At 41.6% G+C, this 24,750-nt stretch overlaps 1 protein-coding gene across 3 annotated transcripts; it reads right to left on the bottom strand.

Annotated features, from left to right (window-relative positions):
* Positions 1–631: 631 nt before the first annotated feature.
* Positions 632–23,552, bottom strand: POPDC3 (popeye domain containing 3). Of its 3 annotated transcripts, none has more exons than XM_032651868.1 (4): positions 7,900–11,089; positions 6,295–7,031; positions 5,253–5,361; positions 632–4,245 (listed from the first exon to the last, which is right to left on the bottom strand). In XM_032651868.1, the coding sequence occupies exons 2-4, from the start codon at positions 6,777–6,779 to the stop codon at positions 3,964–3,966; spliced, it is 876 nt and encodes a 291-aa protein (XP_032507759.1). In that variant the 5' UTR covers positions 6,780–7,031; positions 7,900–11,089; the 3' UTR covers positions 632–3,963. The 3 variants fall into 3 exon arrangements, 2 of the variants coding, with proteins under 2 accessions (XP_032507759.1, XP_032507758.1); XR_004352613.1 differs by lacking the exon at positions 7,900–11,089 and adding an exon at positions 23,401–23,552 and having other exon boundaries at positions 3,774–4,245; positions 6,666–7,031; XM_032651867.1 differs by lacking the exon at positions 7,900–11,089 and adding an exon at positions 23,401–23,544 and having other exon boundaries at positions 3,788–4,245.
* Positions 23,553–24,750: the final 1,198 nt, after the last annotated feature.

Here is a 24,750-nt window from a genome sequence, read left to right as displayed (position 1 = left end):
CACAAAGGTCAGATCAGGTTCAAAGGACTAGCTCCCCTCCACATCCTGCCCCGAGGGGATAGGAAGCTTCCAAACATCCAGGTGAAATAAAGGTGTGTAAGAGGAGCCTGTAGCCTCTGGGAACTGGCCTTGGTGACTAGGGTGGGAGTGTTTATGGGTTCATTTTAAGACAAAGCCCCTCCCTTTCCTCCTCAGGCTACTTCTCAGCTCTTTCTGACTGCGAAATTTAGGACAGAAAAATCACAAAGCAATCACCCCAATTCCTTCAAGTCATAGGGATCATTCTTGGCCAGCACCAGCTGCGTGGGCCTGCGACTTACACAGTCACAGAGAGCCCCAGGCTTACAAGAGCCCCACGCTTGGCATAAATGCTCTACTGTCTCGGTCTTGAAATTCTTAATACTCTGTGGACAAGGCGCTCCATTTATTTTTGCATATACAGATTTTGTATATGAAGCCACAAAGCATTTTTAACACAAGGAAACAACTGGTTCCTCATCTTACTGCTCTCTTACCAGCGATAGATGAATCAAAGGAATTTAGGGCTGGAAACAATTAGGGTAAGATTAAATTGAGCCCAATTTTTAATAGAGATTAAATTTAAATTCACTGTGATATTGCACTTCTGGGGTACTTTTTCAGGATTATCAGTGCTTTCTTCTTTCCATCTGGGTTGACTAGAGTATTTTGAGATAGTAAAATGTGGTTTGCTAGACATTTCAAAGCAAACATACAGAGTAGATACATAGAGGTCACTACAGGGTTTTTTATTTTTATTTTGTTAAGTGAGAAAAGCTGGGTGCAACCAAGGTGTTGGATAGTAACCGATCTGTTAATACCGAGGGACGGTGCCAGGCCTACACAAAAGTGTGAAGATGGAGAGGTTTCACAGCATCTCTTAGCTTCTCTTTATCCTGTTATGTTTGTACTCCTTCCTCCTCATCCTAAAAATGGTTCGATTTCTGGAAAACTTGTATTTATATTCTTCTCCTCCCTCTGCCACATGATTTGAGCCAAAAGTCTATATCCCATTTCTGTCTGGCTTTGTTCTCAGTTGACTTTCATGGTTAGAAAGCTATCTGATAATTAAACCCTGTTGTATTGTTAGCCGGAAGTAACTTAAGGTATGACTGCTACTTGGGGTACTCTGTGTTTTGATATCTCATACCACACAAAGTCTTACAGATGCAAAGAAATGAATTTCTCCCAGAGTCATTGTGAAGCCACTGACAAGCCCGTGGGTGCTTTCTGAAGGCCTCCAATGGCACCAGGCAGACAGCTGCCATTGTGTCTGCTCGTAAGTGCTGCCCATGATGGCCATGTGTGGCTGCGAGACAGAAGAACCTCCTGACTATTCGTTTAGTGCATGCTGAGTTTGAATAGCTCAGTAGCTCATCCAGACTAATGATTCAGACCTTGTCACACTGTCCCTCTTACGGCAGATGCTAACATACAAAGTAATGGACTTTACATAACCCCACCCCTTCTTCCCCATCCTCCTTGCTGACTCTGCTTCCTAGGCCACTGAGAAAATAGAAGTAATTATGAGAGAACTTTCACAAGCTCCCGTCACATCTCTCATTTGCCAGCAACTACACTCCCATATACTCTGCCTTCTCTCCTTAACTAATGATTGTCTATTGACCTTGAGTCATCTGCTCAAGGTCATCACTCCAGCAATTCACCCTTCCCTTCTGGATCATTCCCATCAGTATACAAATATGCTGGTATTTCTCTTATCTAAAAAAAAAAAAAAAACACCCAGCGAAAACATCCTCTCTCTTGATCCCACTTCCTGCTCAGGCTACCAACCATATCTGTTTCCCTTCACATCAAAACTTGATAAACATACTTACACTTGCTCTTCCAGCATCTTGCCTCACATTTCCCCTCAACCTCCTTCAGTCGAGTTTTTGTCCCCAGTCACTCCACTAAAACCTCTCCTGTCAAGTTCACCAGTGACCTCCATGCTGCTCAACCCAATGGTTTATTCTCAGACTTCCCATCACCTGACCGTCAGCTACATTTGAAGCAGCTCATCGCTCGCTTCTTGAAACGCTTTCTTCCCTTGGCTTCCAGGACTGCACACCTGTGGTTTTTTTCCTACCTCACTAGCTGCTCTTTCTTGCACCCTCTGCTGACTCTTTCCCACCTCCCTGTCCTCTTAACAAGGGACTGTCCCAAGGAAAGGTCCTCGGGCCATTTTTTCTTTTGAATCTACATTCACTCCCTTGGCCATTTCAACTAGTCTCATCACCTTAAATATCACCTATAGGTGAAATACCCCCAAATCTTTATCTCCAGCCCAGACCTTTCTCTTGAACTCCAGACTCCTCCAACTATTTCCTCTACTTCAGAGTTGAATGAGCATCTCACACTGAACCCTGATCTCCCCTTCCAGGTCCACTCCTGTCCCCATCTCCCCCAGTCTATTCTCAGCAGACTAGCCAACGTGATTCTATTAAAACGTAGGGCAGATTACATCACTCTTCTATTTAAAACTCTCCAATGGCTTCTGGTCATTCTCAGAATAAAAGTCAAAGTTCTTGTCATGCTAATTAGGCCCCCATATTACCTCTTTGCCCTCTCTCCCGTGTGCTCATTCGGCTCGAATCATGCCGGCCTCCCAGCCGCTCCTGCTTTTGCCTAAAGACCTCATTTGCTCTCCTTCGGCCCAGATGGCTCTTTCCCCAAATAGCTGCATGCATCGTTCCTTTGCTTCTTTCAGGCCTTTGCTCAAACATTACCTTTCTCTCTCGGGCCTTCCTTGACCACTATTAAAACTGCAATGCCCCTTTCTAGCCACCTTCCCTGATTTAGCTTTCTCCATGGTACTATCTCTTTCTACCTCTAGGTGTTTCTGATTTATTTTATTATCTGTCTCCCTCACCTCCAGAATGTGAGCTCTACGAGGGATAGGATTTCTGTTACTTGAAATATTCCCAGTGTCCAGGTCAGCATTTGGAGCCACAGTAGGTGCTCAATATACACTTGTTAAAGGTAGGATGCTATTATCTTTCTACCAAAGAACATGGCCTGCACGTGAGCTTCAGAAAACCAGTTTTTTCCAGGTAGGGATCAGATCTGTCTCTTTACAAAGCTGAAGGAATGGCTGGAAGGCAGACACCCATGCTTGCGGCGTGCTTGCGGTGGGTGGAGCTTTCAGTAGGAGGCCCTCACTGTCTAGCCAAACCTCCCCCTCTTGCCCTTTCAGCCGAACGTGGAAAATTGAGATGCTGTGCTACATTTTTCCTATTTATTCACAAGTATTCTTTTTACTCAGTAATTAGTATGCAGCTTTATTTTTCATGAAATGCCTCTTTTAAAATATGTTATTGTAATGATTAGGACTATTACGGTAATGATTAAGCCGATGAATTATTTGTAGCAATAAAATAGTCTTCAAGATTGGCATACTGTTACCTCTTGCATTTATTCTGCTTTCTAGTCATAGTAAACAACTCCACATTTAAAATGAGTGATTGCTGCCCACCACAATAACACATGTTGCTTCCATCAGAGGTTGTAGCAAAAAGTGAATTCTGGAAACACTGGTGTGGACAGTAGCTACCCACTCTCCTGCTGAGAGTACTTACTGGCTGCTTCTTGAGAAGCGACACTTAACTAACTCAGTGGGGCAAGGCGGCAGATTTGAATAAGTCTGAGGACATATTTGAGAACGCAAAATTTCATTCTCCCAGTGCTGATGCAGAAAAGGACAAACTGCCCGTAGTTACTCACCGCCCCCCCCCCCCATATATTCCAATGAGAAATACAGAAAAAAAACTTGTAAAATTTCTTCACAATGCACACATTGAGATGAATGAAACAGCTGGCAGTGGCATCTCGCCTCTGAGTTGGATTTATAAAAATATTAGTGAGCTCCATTTTCTGTATTTTGCTATTTCATTCGGGGAGTGATGAAGAGAGTCTTTTATCCTTATAAAACTCCAGGCTTCGGTGTCATTTATCACAACGTCGTCTGGAATTCTGAAAATGTTCTGTCAGGGTTGATCTGGACATTTCAGGACTTGACATTTGATAGAAGTTGGGTAACCGAATATCGTAATGGTATCTTTTTCCTATATATACCCTGTCATTCAAGGCATAGAGTTTATCTGCAATGTCACTGCCAATTAAAACTGAAAACAGGCGGGAGATGTAACGATGCTGGGCCAAGAGCAAGTATAATTTCTTTCTCCTCCAGGACACATATCGACAATCAGTTTCTGCTGTGAGCGTTACCTAAACAAACATAAGACCACACATAATCAGAGAACAGGAAGCAAGAAATATTCTGCCATGTGGTTTTTTTTTTTGGCCCCAAATTTTAAATGAATTTCTCGTGCTGATTTTAACTTTAAAAAAGCCTACCAACCCACAATATATTGTTAAAATAGAAACTACAAAACGTATTACTATCTATGTAATTTATAACATGAATAATCACAGTGTTGTGCCCAGTTTATCTCCAGTTTATCTGTTTTCTAAGTTTGGGTATCTAGATTTTGCATTTCAGTGAAGTGAGAGTTACTTGATATTAAAACATAATAAAGTTGGCTAATGTTAGAGAAATATTTCCAAGTCAATCCTGAAGACTGTAAACATTTAACCCTAATGCAGTTTCTGCAGTACCGAATAGAATTAACCTATTCTGCATATGTATATGAATCTGTATGACAAAGACACACACATGGATACACACACATGTATGTTACATGTATTAACCAGAGGAAGTATACCATAATAGACAGAACCTACTGAAAGGATTATCTTTCAAAACTACCCGATATGGCAGCAGACTAGTGACAGTAAGTTTAGCATTTTGTTGCTAGAAAACAACTGAAATTCATCAGTATTTTGAATTTTAAAAGTCACTTGTTTTGTAATAAGGGCAGATTTTTTGTTCTTGGTGTTTTTCTAAACTGTGACAGGTGGCAGTGTTTAGAGTCAAATATCAATTAATTATATTTGAATTCCCATACACTCAGTTAAGCAAAGAAAAATTTAAGAATATTTATCACAGACTCCTTTCTGTCATATGTAATACCGAATCTTCTCCTTGTTGCCGGACCTATAAAGTGACATTAATCAGCAAGACTCAAGCGGAACTGGGAAGACATGCGTGATACTAAGTACATTCCAAAGTTAAATATAAATTATTCCTATGTCATCTGCTGCTCTGTTTGCCTGTTTGCCTGTTTTTAAACAGGAAGAGGCAGTGTTCATAGTGTGGCCTAGTTATTCTTTACCTGAAAAATGCCTTCCTCTGTGGGTTTCAGTGAGTCCCATTCAGGAGAATCCAGGAACTGGAAGGGGAAGATGTAATGCAGAAATTCGCCATCAACTGTCACTCTGATCCTACAAAGGACATCAGTTATGAGGGAAGGAGAAAGAGAGCACTAAGTTGGGGACGAGGATACAGAACAGTATTTCCGATCTCTGATGTTTTTTATGGCTTTTAAAATCTTTAAGGGCAAAATATTAAATTGATACATTACAATAAGTGACAAAAATCCCCTTTAAGATTTATGTACCGCTGTTCCTCCCATGGTTAGGATTCTGGAACAGTGGGTAAGATTCATCAGAAAATTCATCAAACTGTACATTGATGATATGTGCCCATTTCTGTGTATATAATATCTTGCAATTAAAAGTTTCAATGCACTCAGTCAGATTTTAAATTAAGCAGGAGAACACTGAAGAACATAAAGAAGTACCACTGGAAATACCTCTGTAGACTAAATATTTAACCTTTTAAAAAACATGAATAATCACATTAGTATTTCTTCCTCCAAACTTTCTGTTTTCAAATTTTATATATAGTGCACGTCCCCTTCTAGCAAGTGGGCAATTGCTAGAATTTACTGAAAAAAATGATCATTATAAAATTTAAGTGTTCTTTATTATTTAAAAGAATGCCCTAGCAGAATCTGTTCAAAATACTTTGCGTGCTAACGTAAGTATTCTGTGAATTTAAGCTGGCATCATCCTCTTGACTCTCATGATTAGCTTGGAAACGAGTAGCATATCCAGACAAACCAATTCATACATTTGATTTCTGTGAAGAAATATTAAGACTCTAAATTATAACCTGCTTCAAGTAAATAATACCCTGTACTCTAAATGCCTATGTCCATGACTCATGTGTCAAGGGCTTTCTCACGCCTCAGCGTGCTAAATGCTGCCCAGGACTATGGGACTATGCTGTGTTGAGATGGAAAATGCAGCAGAAAGAAACACAAGCTAGTAAGGAATAAAGAGGAAAGACACGCAAGCGTCAAGAGTACAAACCTTCCTGAAACAAGCAGGGAGAGTTTGTCAATGGAGGTTTTCCCCTGCATGGCATAACAGTGCTCCTTTTCCAAAGTAACCACTTCTGAGCTCATAGCAATAGTTCTGAAGTCAGGCAAAGAGGTCCCCAGAGGCTGGAAGAGGGAGCTGTACAACAGCTGAAATTCTCGCGCAAAGGTTATGCTGCGAACTTGATAGGCGATGTGAACAAACCGCATGAAGCAGATGACAAACAATATAAAATTCCAGGAAAATATGTCAGCTGCACAGACATCTACCCAAGCCCAGATAGCAGAACAGAGAAAACCCAACCCCAGCAAACTGAAGACGTAAAGGAGCCCGAAGAATCCACTGCCACCCATGAAACCTACTACAAATAAAATACTGGCAAGATGATAGATGGCTCCTTCGGCCTCTTGCTTCCAGATGGTGCAGACTGGGTGTTCATCTATTAGGTTCTTCCATAAACTTGAATTTCTCTCCATGGCTGTACTACCGTCTGGTTCACTTCTCAGTTGATGTTAAATGATATCGAAGCAAGTAATTAAGTCCTTTGCTTTTCCATCATCAGTGTTTTGCTCAGTCTTCACAAAACCAGAGAAAGCCCGGACACTGGAGTTGGGGTGATTAAGGGTTTGGTGTGTATGGATCTTGAAAAACTAAGAATCCCATGCTAGCATCCTTAAGTTCATCTGGGCTCCTGATTTAGATCTAGCCCAGAAATATTTTGTGGTTTCCTGTGTGAGAAAAAAACAGAAAGGATTCTAATTAAACAAGGAGAATTGAGAAGTATATTCAGTGAGCCATCAGCATTACTTATTCAAGTTGGCATCCTATTTTCTATGAAGTTAAAATGTTTTCAGCACAAATACTGAAAGTGTTAAATTTCTAGGCTCTATAAATGCATATTTCAGGGTTAGGCTTATTAATAATAATAAATTATTTACAGAAATTTTAGTATTTGTTACAACTAACTACATATTTTTCAAGAAAGCTAATAAGCACTATAATCAGCTGGTCCCTAGAAGAGTAATTCAGCATACCTCAGAATCTCTTGGGACAGTGACTAAATATGCAGCTTCATAGACTGTTTCTGGATATACTGAGTCAGAATCTCTGAGGGTGGAGCCTAAGTGTTGGTATTTTGAACAAGCTCCACACATGATTTTGATGCATCGATCCATGGCCTTCCATGGCCCACCCTTTTAGAGATACTGTTTGACAATATGTTATTCACTCTTTATGGGTGAAGAATTCGAAGCTCAGAAAGGCCAAGTAATTTATCCAAGGCCACACAGTGGTTGGTGGCAGAGCAGAACTTCAGGACTTGAGCCTGTATGCTAAATCCAATCATGTGGTCTCCCATGAGAGACATTTTAAATTAGGCATTGTAAGGAGCCCTAATAAATCAATAAACATAAGAAACACACAATTAGGAGTCAGATTTTAAGGGCACATAGTAGACTGTGAAAATGTTTAATTAATTAGATCTAAATTATTTGAGAAATAAAAATTCAGTTCTCCTTCACTGTATTAGAGGCTATTTCAGGTTAAAGGTTGCATCCATATAACTAAATAAATAATAGTAAAATTCCTGCTACTTACACATTTATTTACCAGATGGTCAAAAATGTTAGCGACTTGTTCCTCTGCACATATATTCTCTACCCTTTCAGCCATATGGTATAAATGCTAATATGTGATCTGACTCAGGAGAGATTTAACCATGATGACAGAGCTGTAGGATATGTATCATTTATCACCAGGTTTCTTAACAATAAATGGTTTCAGTGTGAGGCATTCATTAGATTGACTTTTTTGAAACCAAAATAACATTCAAGAACCTTGAACTTGTGTGCTATATTTAGTGTTTTTATCTTGAGATGGATTTTTCCAGAACACCTGTTAATAAAATATCAGATATCATAGATCTTGTCTCATAGAAAAAAAGTACACAAACAGAGGTGAAAATGACTTAGCTGAAGTGAAAAAAGGAATAGTGTTGCTACCAACAGAACTAGAAATGAAAATAAAGAAGCTGCTGCTGCTGAAGTTCCTGGTTTTTCATCTTGGACAGTGATTCTCTTCTCAGCAAGTAATGACATTAAGAACATCACCAGGGCTTCCCTGGTGGCGCGGTGGTTGAGAGTCCGCCTGCCGATGCAGGGGACACGGGTTCGTGCCCCGGTCCGGGAAGATCCCACATGCCGCGGAGTGGCTGGGCCCGTGAGCCATGGCCGCTGAGCCTGCGCGTCCGGAGCCTGTGCTCCAAAAGAAACAACAACACAGACCTATAACTTACAACCATATTGTTATTTCTACTTATGCTGCTTTCAAATACATATTACACAGTCTGCATCCCTCTAATAATCACTCCACACATCTCTCTGTGAGAGATGAGATTCAAGGCAGACTGGCATGCTGAATATGTTTCATTTCTCCTCTTTAAACCAAACACAAAATTATATATTACTGCACATTCAAAACAGAGAAACGTTTTTAAACGTTTTTAAAAAATACAATGCTGTGTTAAAAAATACAATACTGTGAAATGCAGACTGCAAGTGTCAGTCCCCCTGCTGTTTAACTTTTAAAACTTGGGTATTTTAAATTAATCAGTTCCTTAGGATGCCAAGCACAGCCATGAAGCCAATATTAAAAAGCACCACCAGTAGAGCTCTGAACTTGGGTTTGAACTTCCTGAAAAATTTATAATCCTCAACAAATTGTTAAAATGATGCTAACAGGGAGAGGCCATGTAAAATGTTTGTGGCAGTTCAGAAGGGAGCTTATGGGAATCTTGTCCCCTTAAACTCTTGAGTTGGGGGATATACTGGGCCACCTACATTCCTGGAGTGTGACCCATTATGATTATATGAGGAACCGTGTTTCCGGCCCTTCCCAGTCGGCTTCTGTTTCAATAAGCTGCTCCCAAGCCATCTTCCTATCCTTGACGCCGTCTCACTCAACAGGGAGTGCTGACTTGCCCTGATTAAATTACTCCACACCCAGCCTTTCTCTGCTTGGTGTGTTTTTATTCAGTCACCAAAACAGATGTACTTGATTAGAAGAGGAAGAACTGACAGGGGCAGGTGATGAGCCTGAGTGCTCCTCTGACATGTGCCAGCAGTACTATATGAATGCCGCACGTGGTGCATCAACCAGCTGGCTGCTTGAAAAGCCTGTAGGCCTTAAGTCATGTTTTTGGGTAAATAAATGCTGAAATGCCAAAGGAGCACAATGGATTTCTTAAGCAATAAAGTGGGTCTTCCCTGCAAAAGAAGGTAACACATGGGGATACAAGTGACGGAGACAAAATAAAGGGCAAATAAACAAAATATTTCCAAGTTTGCTCTTTAAATTGTAAGACCCTGAGTTCTAGGGAATAAGGAAATGTAAAGGCAGGCACGAAGACGCTCAGTGAAATGTGATCTAAACTGGGTGGCAAACTGATGAAGATCAGCTCAGAAATGGCAGTTATTGGTTCAGAACGTGGCCATTTATTACCTCGCTGCATCACACTTACTGCCGTGAGGGAGGCAGTATCTCAGGCATCGCGCTCAGCCTACAGATGAGCAAGGCGGGGCACCGGACAGGTTAGGTAACTTGCTTCAGGGAAAGGAGGCAGTAAGTCACAGGGTGGAAGTTCCAGTCCTCCACTCAGCTTCATGCCCTCCCCAGCAGGCAATGTGTCTTTCAAGGTTGTGAATCTGATTTAATGTGTTGGGAGATCAGTGGGATATTCTGCCAGGACAGCTTGGCAGTAAAATAATAATCCCAACAGTGGATATTTGAGACCTGCTATATCTGCTTGTACTGCTCAATCCATAATGCTCAGAATACTGCCAGGGACACAGACATAGAAAGGCACTCATGAAGTAATCTGCTGTATTATTATTCAACATTGACTCACTTCCTCTTCTAGATTCCAGAACTCTTAAGGGGCAAAGACAAATGTTTTTGTACTTCTGACCCTTGGCACTCAGTGAATGTGGATTGAACACACGGGTATAGAGGTACAAGCCCACTCTACCTTTTCCATCCCCACTCTCTATCCGATTCAACAGATGTTCTAACATCTTCCGTCACCTAAGGGAACAGAAGTGGAGGAGACCTTGACTGAGGGATTGGGACATCACTCATTTAAGATGTCTGGCACAACTCCAAATTCATAGGAGAATCCTTCTGTCTTTTTAGAACGTTCAGTTCCTTAAGAGCAGTTGAATTCCTGATCTGATTAAAACAACTCTGGTAGCATGTGGTATTGTGTTAGTTTGGGTTGCTAGGCAACGAAGAAGATCAAAATTCCATGAATATTCTATTCATTAATTGGAATCATATCCCAACTTTGGTGTGTGTTCCATATAGGAAATAATCATGAACTTAAAGCTAGTTTTTGCCCCCCAGTATATATGATCATGCCCTAATCGCTGGAAGCTGTGAATGTAATCTTATTTGGAAAAAAGGTCTTTCTAGATATAACTAAGTTAAGGATCTCCGGATGAGAAGGCCATCCTAGATTACTCGGATGGGCCAAATCCAATGGCAATTGTTCTTATAAGAGACACACAGAGGATGCAGATAGAAGAGGAGGATAGAAGAGGAGGAAGCAATGTGACCCCAGAGGCAGAGACTGGAGTGATGCAGCCATAAATCAAGGAATGCTGACAGCCACCAGAAACTGGAAGAGGCAAGGAACAGAATCTCCCTTAGAGCTTCTGGAAGGAGTACACCTACCAATACCATGATTTCAGACTTCTGGCCTCCAGAACTACGAGAGAATAAATTTATGTTGTTTTGGAAAAAAAAAAAAAAAAAAAAGCTAGTTTTCTCTGCTTTTTTTTTTTTTTTTCTTTCAGTATGCGGGCCTCTCACTGCTGTGGCCTCTCCCGTTGCGGAGCACAGGCTCCGGATGCGCGGGCTCAGCGGCCATGGCTCACAGGCCCAGCTGCTCTGCGGCACGTGGCATCCTCCCGGACCAGGACACGAACCCATGTCCTCTGCATCGGCAGCCGGACTTTCAACCACTGCACCACCAGGGAAGCCCTCTCTGCTTATCTTTAAGGAGCTGCACTTATTCAGCAACTATGTGCCAGACATATTTGAAAAATTATCTCATTTAACCTGCACAACCCCATGAGGAAAGTACTATTATCTCCATCTCACAGATGAGAAAACTCAGGGAAGGCAAGTAAGCTGTTCAAGGTTACCACACTACTCATATTGGAACTAAGATTCCATCCAGGTCTGCCTGACTCTGAAACTCACAGTTTAAACTGCATCATTCTGCTTCCACAGTACCAGGATTTAGAAAATGTAGGCTTTAGTTTTCTCCCTGCTATGTAGATGAACTCAGACATATTTATTCATCAGTAAAGCAGAGGTAATATCACCTATTCTGTCCACTTTAAAGGGTGCTGGAAGATTCAGATGAGAAAGTCTTTATTAAAAATTCTTAGCAAATTTTTAAATAACATAGAAATGCCATTGCTGTATTTGTTGCTTGTATGTTATAGAGCTGAGCCATTTGGAGAATCCAGTTTTCAAAAGTTTTCTTTCCCTCAGAGGACTACAGTTGAAGACGAACCATCCTTATACTGTAAATTCTAAATTTACTCATTTCTGCAGGAGTGATCTCTATCATTCTTCCCTATCTTGTGTCCTGGCCACCTACTGCTGGCAGGTATAGACCCAGAACCAACCCATCCTTAAGTCTTCACTTTCCAGTGGCCAAGAAGCCAGTCTCTGGAAGCCAACAACAATCTTGTTCCTTAGATTAGTGTTTAGTGCTTCCCAGCAGGTGTGCCCAGATCACTTCCATCAGAATCACCTGGCCACAGCCAACATCATCTTCAATGGTGAAAAACTGAAACCATTTCCAGTAAGATCAAGACAAGGTTGCCTACTCTTACCACTATTATTCAACATAGTTTTGGAAGTTTTAGCCACAGCAATCAGAGAAGAAAAAGAAATCCAAATCGGAAAAGAAGAAGTACAGCTGTCACTGTTTGCAGATGACATGATACTATACATAGAGAATCCTAAAGATGCTACCAGACAACTACTAGAGCTAATCAACGAATTTGGTAAAGTAGCAGGATACAAAATTAATGCACAGAAATCTCTTGCATTCCTATGCACTAATGATGAAAAATCTGAAAGTGAAATTAAGAAAACACTCCCATTTACCACTACAACAAAAAGAATAAAATACCTAGGAATTAACCTACCTAAGGAGACAAAAGACCTGTATGCAGAAAATTATAAGACACTGATGAAAGAAATCAAAGATGATACAAGTAGATGGAGAGATATACCATGTTCTTGGATTGGAAGAATCAACATTGTGAAAATGACTATACTACCCAAAGCAATCTACAGATTCAACGCAATCCCTATCAAACTACCACTGGCATTTTTAACAGAACTAGAACAAAAAATTTCACAATTTGTATGGAAACACAGAAGACCCCGAATAGCCAAAGCAATCTTGAGAAAGAAAAACGGAGCTGGAGGAATCAGGCTCCCTGACTTCAGACTATACTACAAAGCTACAGTAATCAAGACAGTATGGTACTGGCACAAAAACAGAAATATAGATAAATGGAACAGGATAGAAAGCCCAGAGATAAACCCACACACATATGGTCACCTTATCTTTGATAAAGGAGGCAAGAATATACAATGGAGAAAAGACAGCCTCTTCAATAAGTGGTGCTGGGAAAACTGAACAGCTACATGTAAAAGAATGAAATTAGAACACTCCCTAACAACATACACAAAAATAAACTCAAAATGGATTAAAGACCTAAATGTAAGGCCAGACACTATCAAACTCTTAGAGGAAAACATAGGCAGAACACTCTATGACATAAATCACAGCAAGATCCTTTTTGACCCACCTCCTAGAGAAATGGAAATAAAAACAAAAATAAATAAATGGGACCTAATGAAACTTAAAAGCTTTTGCACATCAAAGGAAACCATAAACAAGACGAAAAGACAACCCTCAGAATGGGAGAAAATATTTGCAAATGAAGCAACTGACAAAGGATTAATCTCCAAAATTTACAAGCAGCTCACGCAGCTCAATATCTAAAAAACAAACAATCCAATTCAAAAATGGGCAGAAGACCTAAATAGACATTTCTCCACAGAAGATATACAGATTGCCAACAAACACATGAAAGACTGCTCAACATCATTAATCATTAGAGAAATGCAAATCAAAACTACAATGCGATATCATCTCACACTGGTCAGAATGGCCATCATCAAAAAATCTACAAAAAATAAATGCTGGAGAGGTTGTGGAGAAAAGGGAACTCTCATACACTGTTGATGGGAATGTAAATTGATACAGCCACTACAGAGAACATTATGGAGGTTCCTTAAAAAACTAAAAATAGAACTACCATATGACCCAGCAATCCCACTACTGGGCATATACCCTGAGAAAACCATAATTCAAAAAGAGACAGGGCTTCCCTGGTGGCGCAGTGGTTGAGAGTCCGCCTGCCGATGCAGGGGACACGGGTTCGTGCCCCGGTCTGGGAGGATCCCACGTGCCGCGGAGCGGCTGGGCCCGTGAGCCATGGCCGCTGAGCCTGCGCGTCCGGAGCCTGTCCTCCGCAACGGGAGAGGCCACAACAGTGAGAGGCCCGCGTAACGCATAAAAAAAAAAAAAAAAAAAAGAGACAATAGCCAGGACATGGAAGCTACCTAAGTGTCCATTGACAGATGAATGGATAAAGAAGATGTGGCACATATATACAATGGAATATTACTCAGCCATAAAAAGAAAAGAAATTGAGTTATTTGTAGTGAGGTGGATGGACCTAGAGTCTGTCATAAAGAGTGAAGTAAGTCAGAAAGAGAAAAACAAATACCGTATGCTAACACATATATATATGGAATCTAAAAAAAAAAAATGGTCATGAATAACCTAGGGGCAGTACAGGAATAAAGACGCAGACCCAGTAGAGAATGGACTTGAGGACATGGGGAAGGGGAAGTGTAATCTGGGACGACGTGAGAGAGTGGCATGACGTATATACACTACCAAATGTAAAATAGATAGCTAGTGGGAATCAGCCGCATAGCACAGGGAGATCAGCTCGGTGCTTTGTGACCACGTAGAGGGGTGGGATAGGGAGGGTGGGAGGGAGACGCAAGAGGGAAGAGATATGGGGATATATGTATATGTATAGCTGATTCACTTTGTTATACAGCAGAAACTCACACCATTGTAAAGCAATTATACTCCAATAAAAATGTTAAAAAAAAAAAACTTTATAATCTTAAAAAAAAAAAAGAATCACCTTGGTGGCTTGTTAAAATGCTCCTTCCCTGGCCCCACCCCAGAACTACTGAGCCAGGAAGGGACCCAGAAAGATGCATTTCTGATAGGCTCCCAGTTGATTCTTATGTACACTAAAGTTTGAGAGCCATTATTTTATCTTGTTCCTGAAGGATATTTGAATTACCCTTGCTTGCAGAGCCTCAGCTGTGTCCATTCCTGGCTGACCACTGGCTGTCCTCCCATGCTGGTTACTCCATGTAATGTTCCCTGATCCCTGGTTGTCTGTCCACGGCTGTAGTGCTGGTGTCCGTGCACCATTCTGCTATCTAGTCTGTCCAGTTGGCATTACAACTTAAGAGAAGAGTCCTAGTCTTAGCTGTGCCCCTAAACAGCGTGTGATTTTAAGCTTCCCAGACCTGTTTCCTCATTGATAAAATGAAAGAGTTGGACAAATAATGTACGGTTCCTTTTAGCTCTAAAATAACACAACTCTCCATGATATGAAATAGAACATTATTCCTAGCATAGGACAAAATGTAGAGCTGAGGGGCAGAACTGAATTATGACTGCAGATCTTAACACCAGGTTTACGACTGGGGCCCAACTCTAGAGATTGTTTAATTATTTAAGAACTGTGGTAGGGCCCAGGCACTGGAATTTTTTCACAAATTTCCCAGGGATTTTGTTATGCAACCAGGGTTACAGACTTTTAGGGGGATAGGGTTGAGAGACACCAGAACATTCTGTAGAGTAAAGGGTCTGAATTTTAATCCTCATTATTATATTTTAAAAATTTATTTTATTTATGGCTGTGTTGGGTCTTTGTTGCTGCACACAGGCTTTCTCTAGTTGCGGTGAGCGAGGGCCACTCTTCGTTGCGGTGCACAGGCTTCTCATTGCAGTGGCTTCTTTTGTTGCGGAGCACGGGCTCCAGAGCGCAGGCTTAGTAGTCATGGCACACGGGCTTAGTTGCTCTGCGGCATGTGGGATCTTCCCAGACCAGGGCTTGAACCCGTGTCCCCTGCATTGGCAGGCAGATTCTTAACCACTGAGCCACCAGGGAAGCCCTAATGCTTCTTTTTAAAGGGCTGGAAAGGCCCATTTTCTCCTGTGTCTTCATTTCCATGCTTTGCTCAGGTGAGGAGGCGTTTTTCTTCCTCACCACTCATCTCCAAGGGGGCTCAAGGTTTGTGGATATTCTGCAGCAGCCTTTCCTTAACATGGTGGCTGAAGTGCACCTTCTAGGTTCTGAGTTTTTATGGCCTTTATTATCGGTCTACATGGCTTCCACTATATATTATATTGCCCATTATATATATTTTCCTTTTTAAAGTGTCATAATTTGCTTATTCTCTCAGTTGGGGTATATATTTAAGTATTTTTTAAAGAAATGAATGTATGTAGATCGTGTGTGCATTTTTAAAACATTGGCTTTATTAATTTGTCATTATATATGTATGTATATGTGTGTGTGTGTATATATATATAGAGAGAGAGAGAGAGAGAGAGAGCAATGATAACAATGCTCAGGGAGAAAAGCAGTGTGTAGAATACAGTTTTGGAACAAGCTGGTTAATAAGCCAGGAAGTCCAAGTGAGATATGATCAATACCTGAATCAATGGCTTAGGTGTTGGACTAAAAAGAAAGGAAAGCATATATTAGACCATGAGGAAGAAATGAAAGGAAGATGTGTCTCTACTGCGACAGAGGAACAGAAAAAGGATGAAGATACTTTCATCTTCCTTTCATCCCTTTCTTTCCCGAAGCTCGGAAAGAAATCAGAGGAAAGGGGGACTCATTTTGAGTCATGTTTAACCTGATGCACTTGGTCTAGCAACAGAGTTCACAACAGAAGATAAGGGGCAGGATGGAGGGGTATGTAACAGTTGTCTTGTAATAACATAGCACAATCCTGAGTAAGGACTGGAGCTGGCAAGACTATCTAGAAAGTGAGTACAAAGAGAAATGAGAGTTGAAATTAAATGCCCATGATCAGAGGCCTTAGAATTCTAGGGGTGTGCTGGCTACTGCAGGAGCCAGGAGCCACCTGTGGCTGTCGAGCCCCTGAAATATGGCTGGTCTGAAGTAAGATGTGCTGTGCACAAGGGATTGCGAAGACTTAGTACACAGATAAGGAATAAGTGGTGAATAACTTTTATATTGGTTACATGTTGAAATGATGATGTTTTGGAAATACTGGGTTAAATAAAACATGTTATTAAAGCTGATTTCACCCATTTCTTCTTATTTTTTCATGTTGCTACTAGAAAATTTTAAATTACGTATGTGGCTTGCGTGATATTTCTCTTGGACAGTGCTGGTCTAGAGCCTCTCAAGCAATAAGAGAGAGGAAATGAAAAGACTTGACAGGATGCTGTGCAAACAGTGCATATGTATAGCATATAAATGTATAAATATGGAAGAATTATCTAAGATTAAGAGCAAAGAGTTGATATCAATGTAAATGATATTGGCTACAATATTCATATGCTACAGTCAGATGTTATCCAAGGCATAGATGTGTCACCATCTGCCTAAAAAGATGGCCAGCCCCACTACAGCTCTTGGCCTCTTTAACCTACCAAGGAAGGCACTACTTTTTCCTTTTCCCTTAGGAGAATTCTACTTTTCTAAGCAATTATATTACATGGTCTTGTTTTATCATTTCATCTTCTGATGATACCTCATGGTATACATTGGAAATCTCAGACAGACAATCTTATAAATTTTATGCTGGAGATTGGATTGTGGCCTTCTGGATTCCAGAAGGTCCACACCAGCCTTTGTTTGCACATAATGCCTAAGTCTCTTCATGTACCACTAGGCTTCTAGGCTGGAGTATGCCTTTGACTTTTCATACCATGCGCACAGGCCACGAAGGGTTTCTCTGATTCTCTTGTCTCAGCTAAGATCACACTTGATTATCTTCAGCCATGTTTGCTTTCTCACTTTATCACATACGGTGGTAGGGAGAATTCTAAGATTCCTGCCCTGCTTGTGTGCACGCCCTATAATCCCCTTCCCTTGAGTCTGGGCAGAACCTGTGAATGGCATGGGACAGATGCTCCCTTGATTAGTTAATATTATATGGCCAATGGTGCTGGAGTAGTCACCGCTGTGATTATGTTAAGTTATATAAGACTCCACTGTAGGACTCGAGAGGGATTGGAACTTAGACAAACATATTCTTACTGGCCTAGAAAAAAGCAGACACCATGCTGTGACATGCCTATGGGGGCCACAAGGCAAGGAACTGCAGGCAGTATCTGTGAGCTGAAAGAAGTACCCAACCAACAGATACCAGGATAATGGGGACCTCAGTCCTACAACCACAAGGAGCTGAATTCTGCCAGCACCCTAAAAAGCTTGGAAGAGGACCCTGGACTCCAAATGAGGGGTGCAGTGTGGCTGACACCTGGATTGCAAGCTCGTGAGGCCCTGAGCTGAGGATCCAGTTTAGCTGTGCCTGTGGACTTCTGACTCATAAAAAGTGTGAGATAATAAATTTATGTTGTTTTAAGCCACTAAGTTTGTGGTAATTTGTTACAAAGCAATAGAAAATGAATACACACACAGTATACACCAATACTAACTATACATGAGGCTTTTCATTAATCTAATAATCTACATTCTATGACAGACTTGGAATATAGGTCTGTGGAGCAGAAGACACTCAATCCTTGCTAGATTTAAATTAGGAAAATCAGGTGGTAACAGGTCTTCAGTCATATCTGGAAAACAAGAGGGCAGCAACGAAGACCCAACGCAGCCAAAAAAAGAGAAAAAAAAGAAATTACAATTTTTGGAGCAACAGAAGGATAGGTTGAGTCCTATGTTGAATCACGCAGTGCCCTATAATTCTTAATTTGAAGACACAGCAGTAAACCTCTCCTTCTCAAGCTCATCATTTGATTGCTTTAAACAAACAACCCCCATACTCTGCTTCAAGTTCTTCTGACTTCTCCATGTCCTGGAAATGGTTAAAGGCACAAGCAGGAAGCCATTCACTTTTGATCACCTGCTATCATGTCAAGCAGTAAGTTCACCTAAGATTCCTGATGAAAGATGCAAGAGAAGCTGGAACCATGAATGCATTAACAGTCTTTTGATATGAATCCAAGGTAGACACCTTCACTTACCTCTCCTCCAAGTGTCCTATATGCAGCAAATGAACTCACTTTTTCTATGTTTATTTACTTCAGGTTCTCATTTTCCTTCCTGGCAAACACACCTATTAAGTTCACGTGTGCTAGCTAATTGGCTATAATCTTTCCTTTGTCATTTTTTCGGGCTTAATGAGCACATGGATCACACACCAGGGTCAACGATGTTTGAAACCACCAAACCAGCCACTACTGGTGCTAACAGGAGCACTTCTGCAGGGAATGACCATTTCAAGTGTTCGTATATAGACAGGAGCTTTCTCTTTGGCTGTGAGAAAGATTGTTCACTGGTCCTCCATCCACGTGCTGAACGATCTTTCCATTTCTTTGATTTCTTTCAGCCTCGTTGTTATTGACTTTGTAGTACCTGAGCTTATTCCAGCCATAGATGTTTCTTTTTTGTGCATTTCCTGTCATGATCTGCAATGTGGATTATTCCCTTATTCCTGCTGCTCAGGAAATACTACATATTCTCCTGATTCTTTCAAAATATTTGATTATCTCAAGCTTCTCTTCAATATTGAAGCTTTCCTTTTGCATGCACTATTTTTCTTTTTTGAATCAAGATGCTTGAACATTCTTGGGATGTTGAATGAGTGTGTTTTTATGTAGAAAAATTCCTAAGTGCAAAAGAATAGCAAAACACAATCTTGCAGGATACCACATGGTGAACCAAGGTAGCTGGTAGACGTTGAGGTCTCTGTGTGTTGGCATTTTGTGTATTCCTACAGGGCTCAGTTAGCTGGTTGCAGTTTACTGTGTTCACCTGGTGTTTCTGGCTGAGTAAATCATGTATAAGCAAGTGCAAAATTTGTGTTATGCTCAAATTGTTCCCTAATATTTCAATTGCACTGGAATGACGCTGGTTTTCAAAACAAGCATTATAGCATAATTGACTGCATCATCAACTTTCAAATGGCCGGGAAAATATTACTAATTAACATACGCAGTAATTCAATAAATTCCTGCCCTCATGGGGCTTGCATTTTAGTGAAATTCAAATGTTGACATAATTAAAACCCAGCTTCAAATTATGAGATCTAAAATCACCTAATAGTACATCTTATATGCAAAAAACTTAAGCTACTTAAAACTCACTTAAAGTCAGTTGTTGCATATTGAATTTTAAAATAAATGCTACATTTTAAAAGACAGTCTAAAGTCTTGAAAATCAAAATGCAAACAAACTTGTTTTTTAGAACTTCCATCAAAGACCAAAAGCAAACAGACAAATAAACCCCCAAACATTATATGTCATTGGAGTACCACATTACACAGTAATGTGTCTGTATCCTTCTAGTTGTATAAATGCAAAAAAGACATATGGAATGATCTTCACTTAATCTTAAGGGTGGTTATTCTTGTATGGTGGGACACTACTTTTTTCTTTGCACATATCTGTATTGTTTGCTTACTTTAGTTTTTATTTATTTATTTTTTTGGCTGCGTTGGGCCTTCATTGCTGCACGAGGGCTTTCTCTAGTTGTGGCGAGCAGCGGGGCCTATTCTTCCTTGCAGTGCATGGGCTTCTCATTGCAGAGCACGGGCTCTAGGTGTGCAGGCTTCAGTAGTTGTGGCACATGGTCCCTAGAGTGCGTGGGCTTCAGTAGTTGTGGCACGCAGGCTCTAGGGCACAGGGCTTCAGTAGTTGAAGCACGTGGGCTCAGTAGTTGTGGCTTGTGGGCTCTAGAGTGCAGGCTTAGTAGTTGTGGTGCATGGGCTTAGTTGCTCCGCAGCATGTGGGATCTCCCTGGACCAGGGATCGAACCCATGTCCCCTGCACTGGCAGGTGGATTCTTAACCACTGCACCACCAGAGAAGTACCTGCTTCCTTTATAATAATCTTACAAAACCAAAAGGTGGTTTTATATTAATTTGAGAATTTTTAAATACAAAAATTTCAGAGAATAAAAATCCATGAATCCAACAACCAGAATTAACAAATATCATGTAATAGTTTTGGATCCTTTTAAAATAAAAAAAATTTTCACAAAAAATTGAAGATCACCACAGATTGCTCTCCAGTATCATTCCCCACCCATCCATTCACTCTATATAATTGTATTTTTCTTTCCTGTCCATATAGAATAATTTTAAAAATTCCAATTAAAAATGAAATGCTAGATTAGAAATATATCTTATAAGGTGGGTTTTTTTTCAGATTCACTCTTAAATTTTTGTTCTGATGAATAATTTTAAACGTATTCCAAAACAGAGAAAATAATATATAATGAATTCCTATATACCCATTACCAAGATTCAACAATTGTCAAGATTTTGCCACATGGAGTTTCTGAAATCAAAAGCAAAAAATTGTGACCTACTGTTCAACCTACAGTTTGTTCAGTCAATAAACAAACACCTACTAAGGAAGACAGGGAGAACTAAGATGAGCTGTGCTCTTATTATGTGCCAGACACTGGCTCTTGCCTATGCTGACCCACTTAGGAGTCACAACAACTCTGCAACCCAAATAGTATTATCAGCATTGTTCAGAATGGAAAATGAGGCTCAGAGAGATGAAAGTTCTATAGGCTCAGCTGCTATAGACCATTTTCTAGACCATAAATCCCTCCTCCTCCGCCAATTTCAGAGTGCGTGTGTGACAGTCACTAGAGGTTATTCTGCTGAAAAGCACAAAATGAGAAGATCTCACTTTGGGTCTGTATGAATTGATCCCTGAATTCTCTGGGCTGGAGGAGGATCCAGCATTGTTACAGGAACTTTAAGTCAGCAACTTTTGGTTATTTATTTAATTTATAAAATAACCGGTTGTAAATTTCACTTTAAGACATTTTTGTCTAACTACTTAGATAAAAGAGAGAAATATTTTCCCCTTTTCTTTAAAAAAAAATCACATTAATGACTCAATATACTCTTGTAAATTCTTACTTATTCCCTATAGCTCATAATCCCAGCTGACCAACACCCATAATTACAAAAAAAGATTTCAATCGCAATTTGCAGGCTTGCAAATCTATCCTGGATATTTTCCAAAGCTGTTTCAAAACTTCTTGCCTGTCATGTCGCTATGTGTTGTTATGCTCACATACTACAGCAAATGCTTCATAACCATTCTTGATCTTTCCTGGAGACTGTTTCAAAATAAGCAGACGTGAATGCTCCAGTGTGTCAACCCTATTAGTCAGTCTTGTGATAAGAAGCATGGAATTTGGGCTTCCCATGACACATTTTTATTTAATAACATAGAATATCACCATTTAGAAACCCAGGATGCACAATGATTCAGCTATTTTGAGAGACTGATGAGATTAAAGAAACTCAATTATCAAATGTCTCCCAGTTTATATGTATAAAATTTTAGGACAGATAACATCTTACTCTAGATTTCACTTAGTATTTGTATCCCAAACTCTTCAAAAGACAAACCCAGTCTCCCAGAGAAGGAAAGAGGCTTAAAGATCATCTGGGATCAGCCAGACCTCTTCATTTTGCAAATGTGGAAGGAGATCCAATTTTTGTATTGTTTATATTTTGTTTCAGGTAGTTCTTGTTTGGTTTTCTCTTGCCATAAAGAACAATGCCAAGTTCTTGTACTGTCACACCAGGGATATGTTCATGCAACAGTCCTTGGTATTAAAAATTACAGAAAAGAAAATAGCCACCAAACTTTAGTATGAACAGAGACCGATAATTTTTTTAAGGCTGCCATAAAACTCAATTGCAGTGTGCAAGCTTGCAAATTGAAAATACCTAACCACAAAAGTTGGAGTGAAACGTCAGGAAGGAAGGCTGTCACATTCTAGAAGTTTAGAAAATCAAATTCGGTTATGTAGAAAAGTGGGTTTCTAATTCTACCTTTCCATTTATTTACATACAGAACTTTTTGCACAATATCTCCTGACTAAAACAATTTTTTTTTTTTGGCCATAGTCCTACTACTGTATTTGATTCTGTGCCTTTACTCTTTTCTTAAAATACAGACCCTCAAAATGTATCATACCTCTGTAACCGACCTTGGTGAGGAGGTAATTTAGTGGTTTTCAAACGTCTTTTTCTTTCCTTCCTTCCCTTTTTTTTTCAGGGGCATTCCCCAAATAGAGTAAACAGGTCAGCGTGACCTTGGATGAGGTCGCTTTCTCGGTCCCCAACTCAGCGTGAAACCCTGCCCCTAGTCAGACCCTTTGCTGAAGGAAACTTCCCGCCGTTGCCCGACTTCCCCAAGGCCAACCTAAAGATATCAGGGCCCCCAGAAGCAGCTTTTCTCCCTCGAAAATCCGGCCTTCTGGGGGGACTCCAAGGTGCCCGGGGCAAGAGTGGGACCAACAGCAGAGGTGGGAGGAAGATTCACCTCTATGCGCGGACGACCCGAGCGCCCAGGGCCCGCGCGCCGACCCGCAGCAGCGATCCCCCCACGCCCGCCAAGCTCGAGCGGCGGCGCGCGGACCCGGGGCTAGCCGCTGGCTCGAGCGGGGCTGGAGCCCGGCGGCGGAGCGGCGCGCGCAGTAGCACCGGCGGCGAAGCACCGGCGCTGCCGGGGGTCTGCGGCGAGCGGCCCCCACGCGGGGGCGGGGCCAGCACAGAGGCCTCGCCCGGCGAGCGGCCCCGGCGTTGCCAGGTGTGAGGGTGCGGACGGGGGCGGGAGAGTGGCGGCCGAGGCGCCCCGGCTCCCTCCTTACCTGGCCTTCCCAGGCCCCGCGCTGAGCTCCGGCCTCGCGCCCGGAGAAGTTTCCCAGCCGAGCGCGCCGGGCCCTGGCAGCCGGCGCGAAGCCCCCGGCGCCCGGCTCGCGCTCTCCTGGCCGACCCCGGGCAGGCGCCCGCATCCGCGCCCGGGCGCTCGGTGACCGCAGCCCGGCTCCGGAGCGGCGCGGCGGTGCAGGCGGGGGCTGGGCACGGGCGCGCGCCCCGGGGGCAGCGGGGGTGGCGGCGGCCGCGGGCGCGCGGGGCCCGGGCAGCCCCAGCCTCCTAGGAGTCGCGGGACTTCTGATCAACTTAGCGATCGCGGCGGACCAAAGTTTGCGAAGATGGGTTTCCCGAAGTGAACACCAATCACAGTTATAAAATGAACCTTGTATTATTCGCTGTTATCCTAGGCAGTGAGACATGGGGTTGACTCCTGGGATGGAAAGCAACTGTACGTCTGCCCTCTCACTACCTCACACCCAACCCCACCGGCCCGCACTGTAAACAAAAAGTGGTGAAATTACCTGAGAGGGGATGGGAATATTTGGGTGTATAGGACAGAGAATGTTTAATATCTTGATTCAGATCAATGAACGTCTGAATAAAGAAAATGTATAAAGAGCATGGACGATCATAGAAGGAAAAAAAATTAAATACAGATGATAAAAAATTTCAAATCAGTGATGAGCCAGTGCATGCAACTTAAGGCAAAAATCAAATGCATATTTTCCTCCTATGAAGTTAGTGAAGTTTTCTTTGGTCAAACCCTATGGTGGTTGGTGAGGGAACAGTGAAATACAACTTACCCGAGGGTTTCCATCTCCTCCCCTCTCTCAGCACCCTCATTCGTGTTATATAACTGTGTTGGTGACAGTGATTCCAGGAACAAAATATTTACTGAGTAATCAGTGTCTCTTTTGGTCTCCAGAATAACAGTTAAAGTAATATAAATGGTAAAATTAACCTCCTTTAATTGTTACTGGGACTGAGGGACAAAAATTAACCATGTTCCTACAGCCCGTACGCGGCTAGAAGCCGCTTGTCTTCCAGGCTTTTGCTCTTACTCTTCATTCTAGCGATTGCCTCAGAGATGTTGGAAATCCAGTTTAAACTGGATATGGCTGGGGAAGTGAGAAGGTCATGAGCTTTGACATCAGATGTATTCTGGGTTCAGATTTTACTTCTTATTTAGTGTTGTACATTACAATGTTTTTAAGGATTATATTCATGGTCATTTTAAATTTAAAACCTCAGAAGCAGCAAAGATATGCTTGTGTGATAGATTGTAAGGTGGCTTCACGATTCCCACTGCCTCCTGGGTTTCATGCCTTTGTTGGATCCCCTCC

The sequence above is a fragment of the Phocoena sinus genome, chromosome 12 (assembly GCF_008692025.1).
Source record: "Phocoena sinus isolate mPhoSin1 chromosome 12, mPhoSin1.pri, whole genome shotgun sequence".
Taxonomy (NCBI): Eukaryota; Metazoa; Chordata; class Mammalia; order Artiodactyla; family Phocoenidae; genus Phocoena; species Phocoena sinus.
The sequence above is the reverse complement of the archived record's forward strand: the minus strand, read 5'-3'. Positions and strand labels throughout refer to the sequence as shown.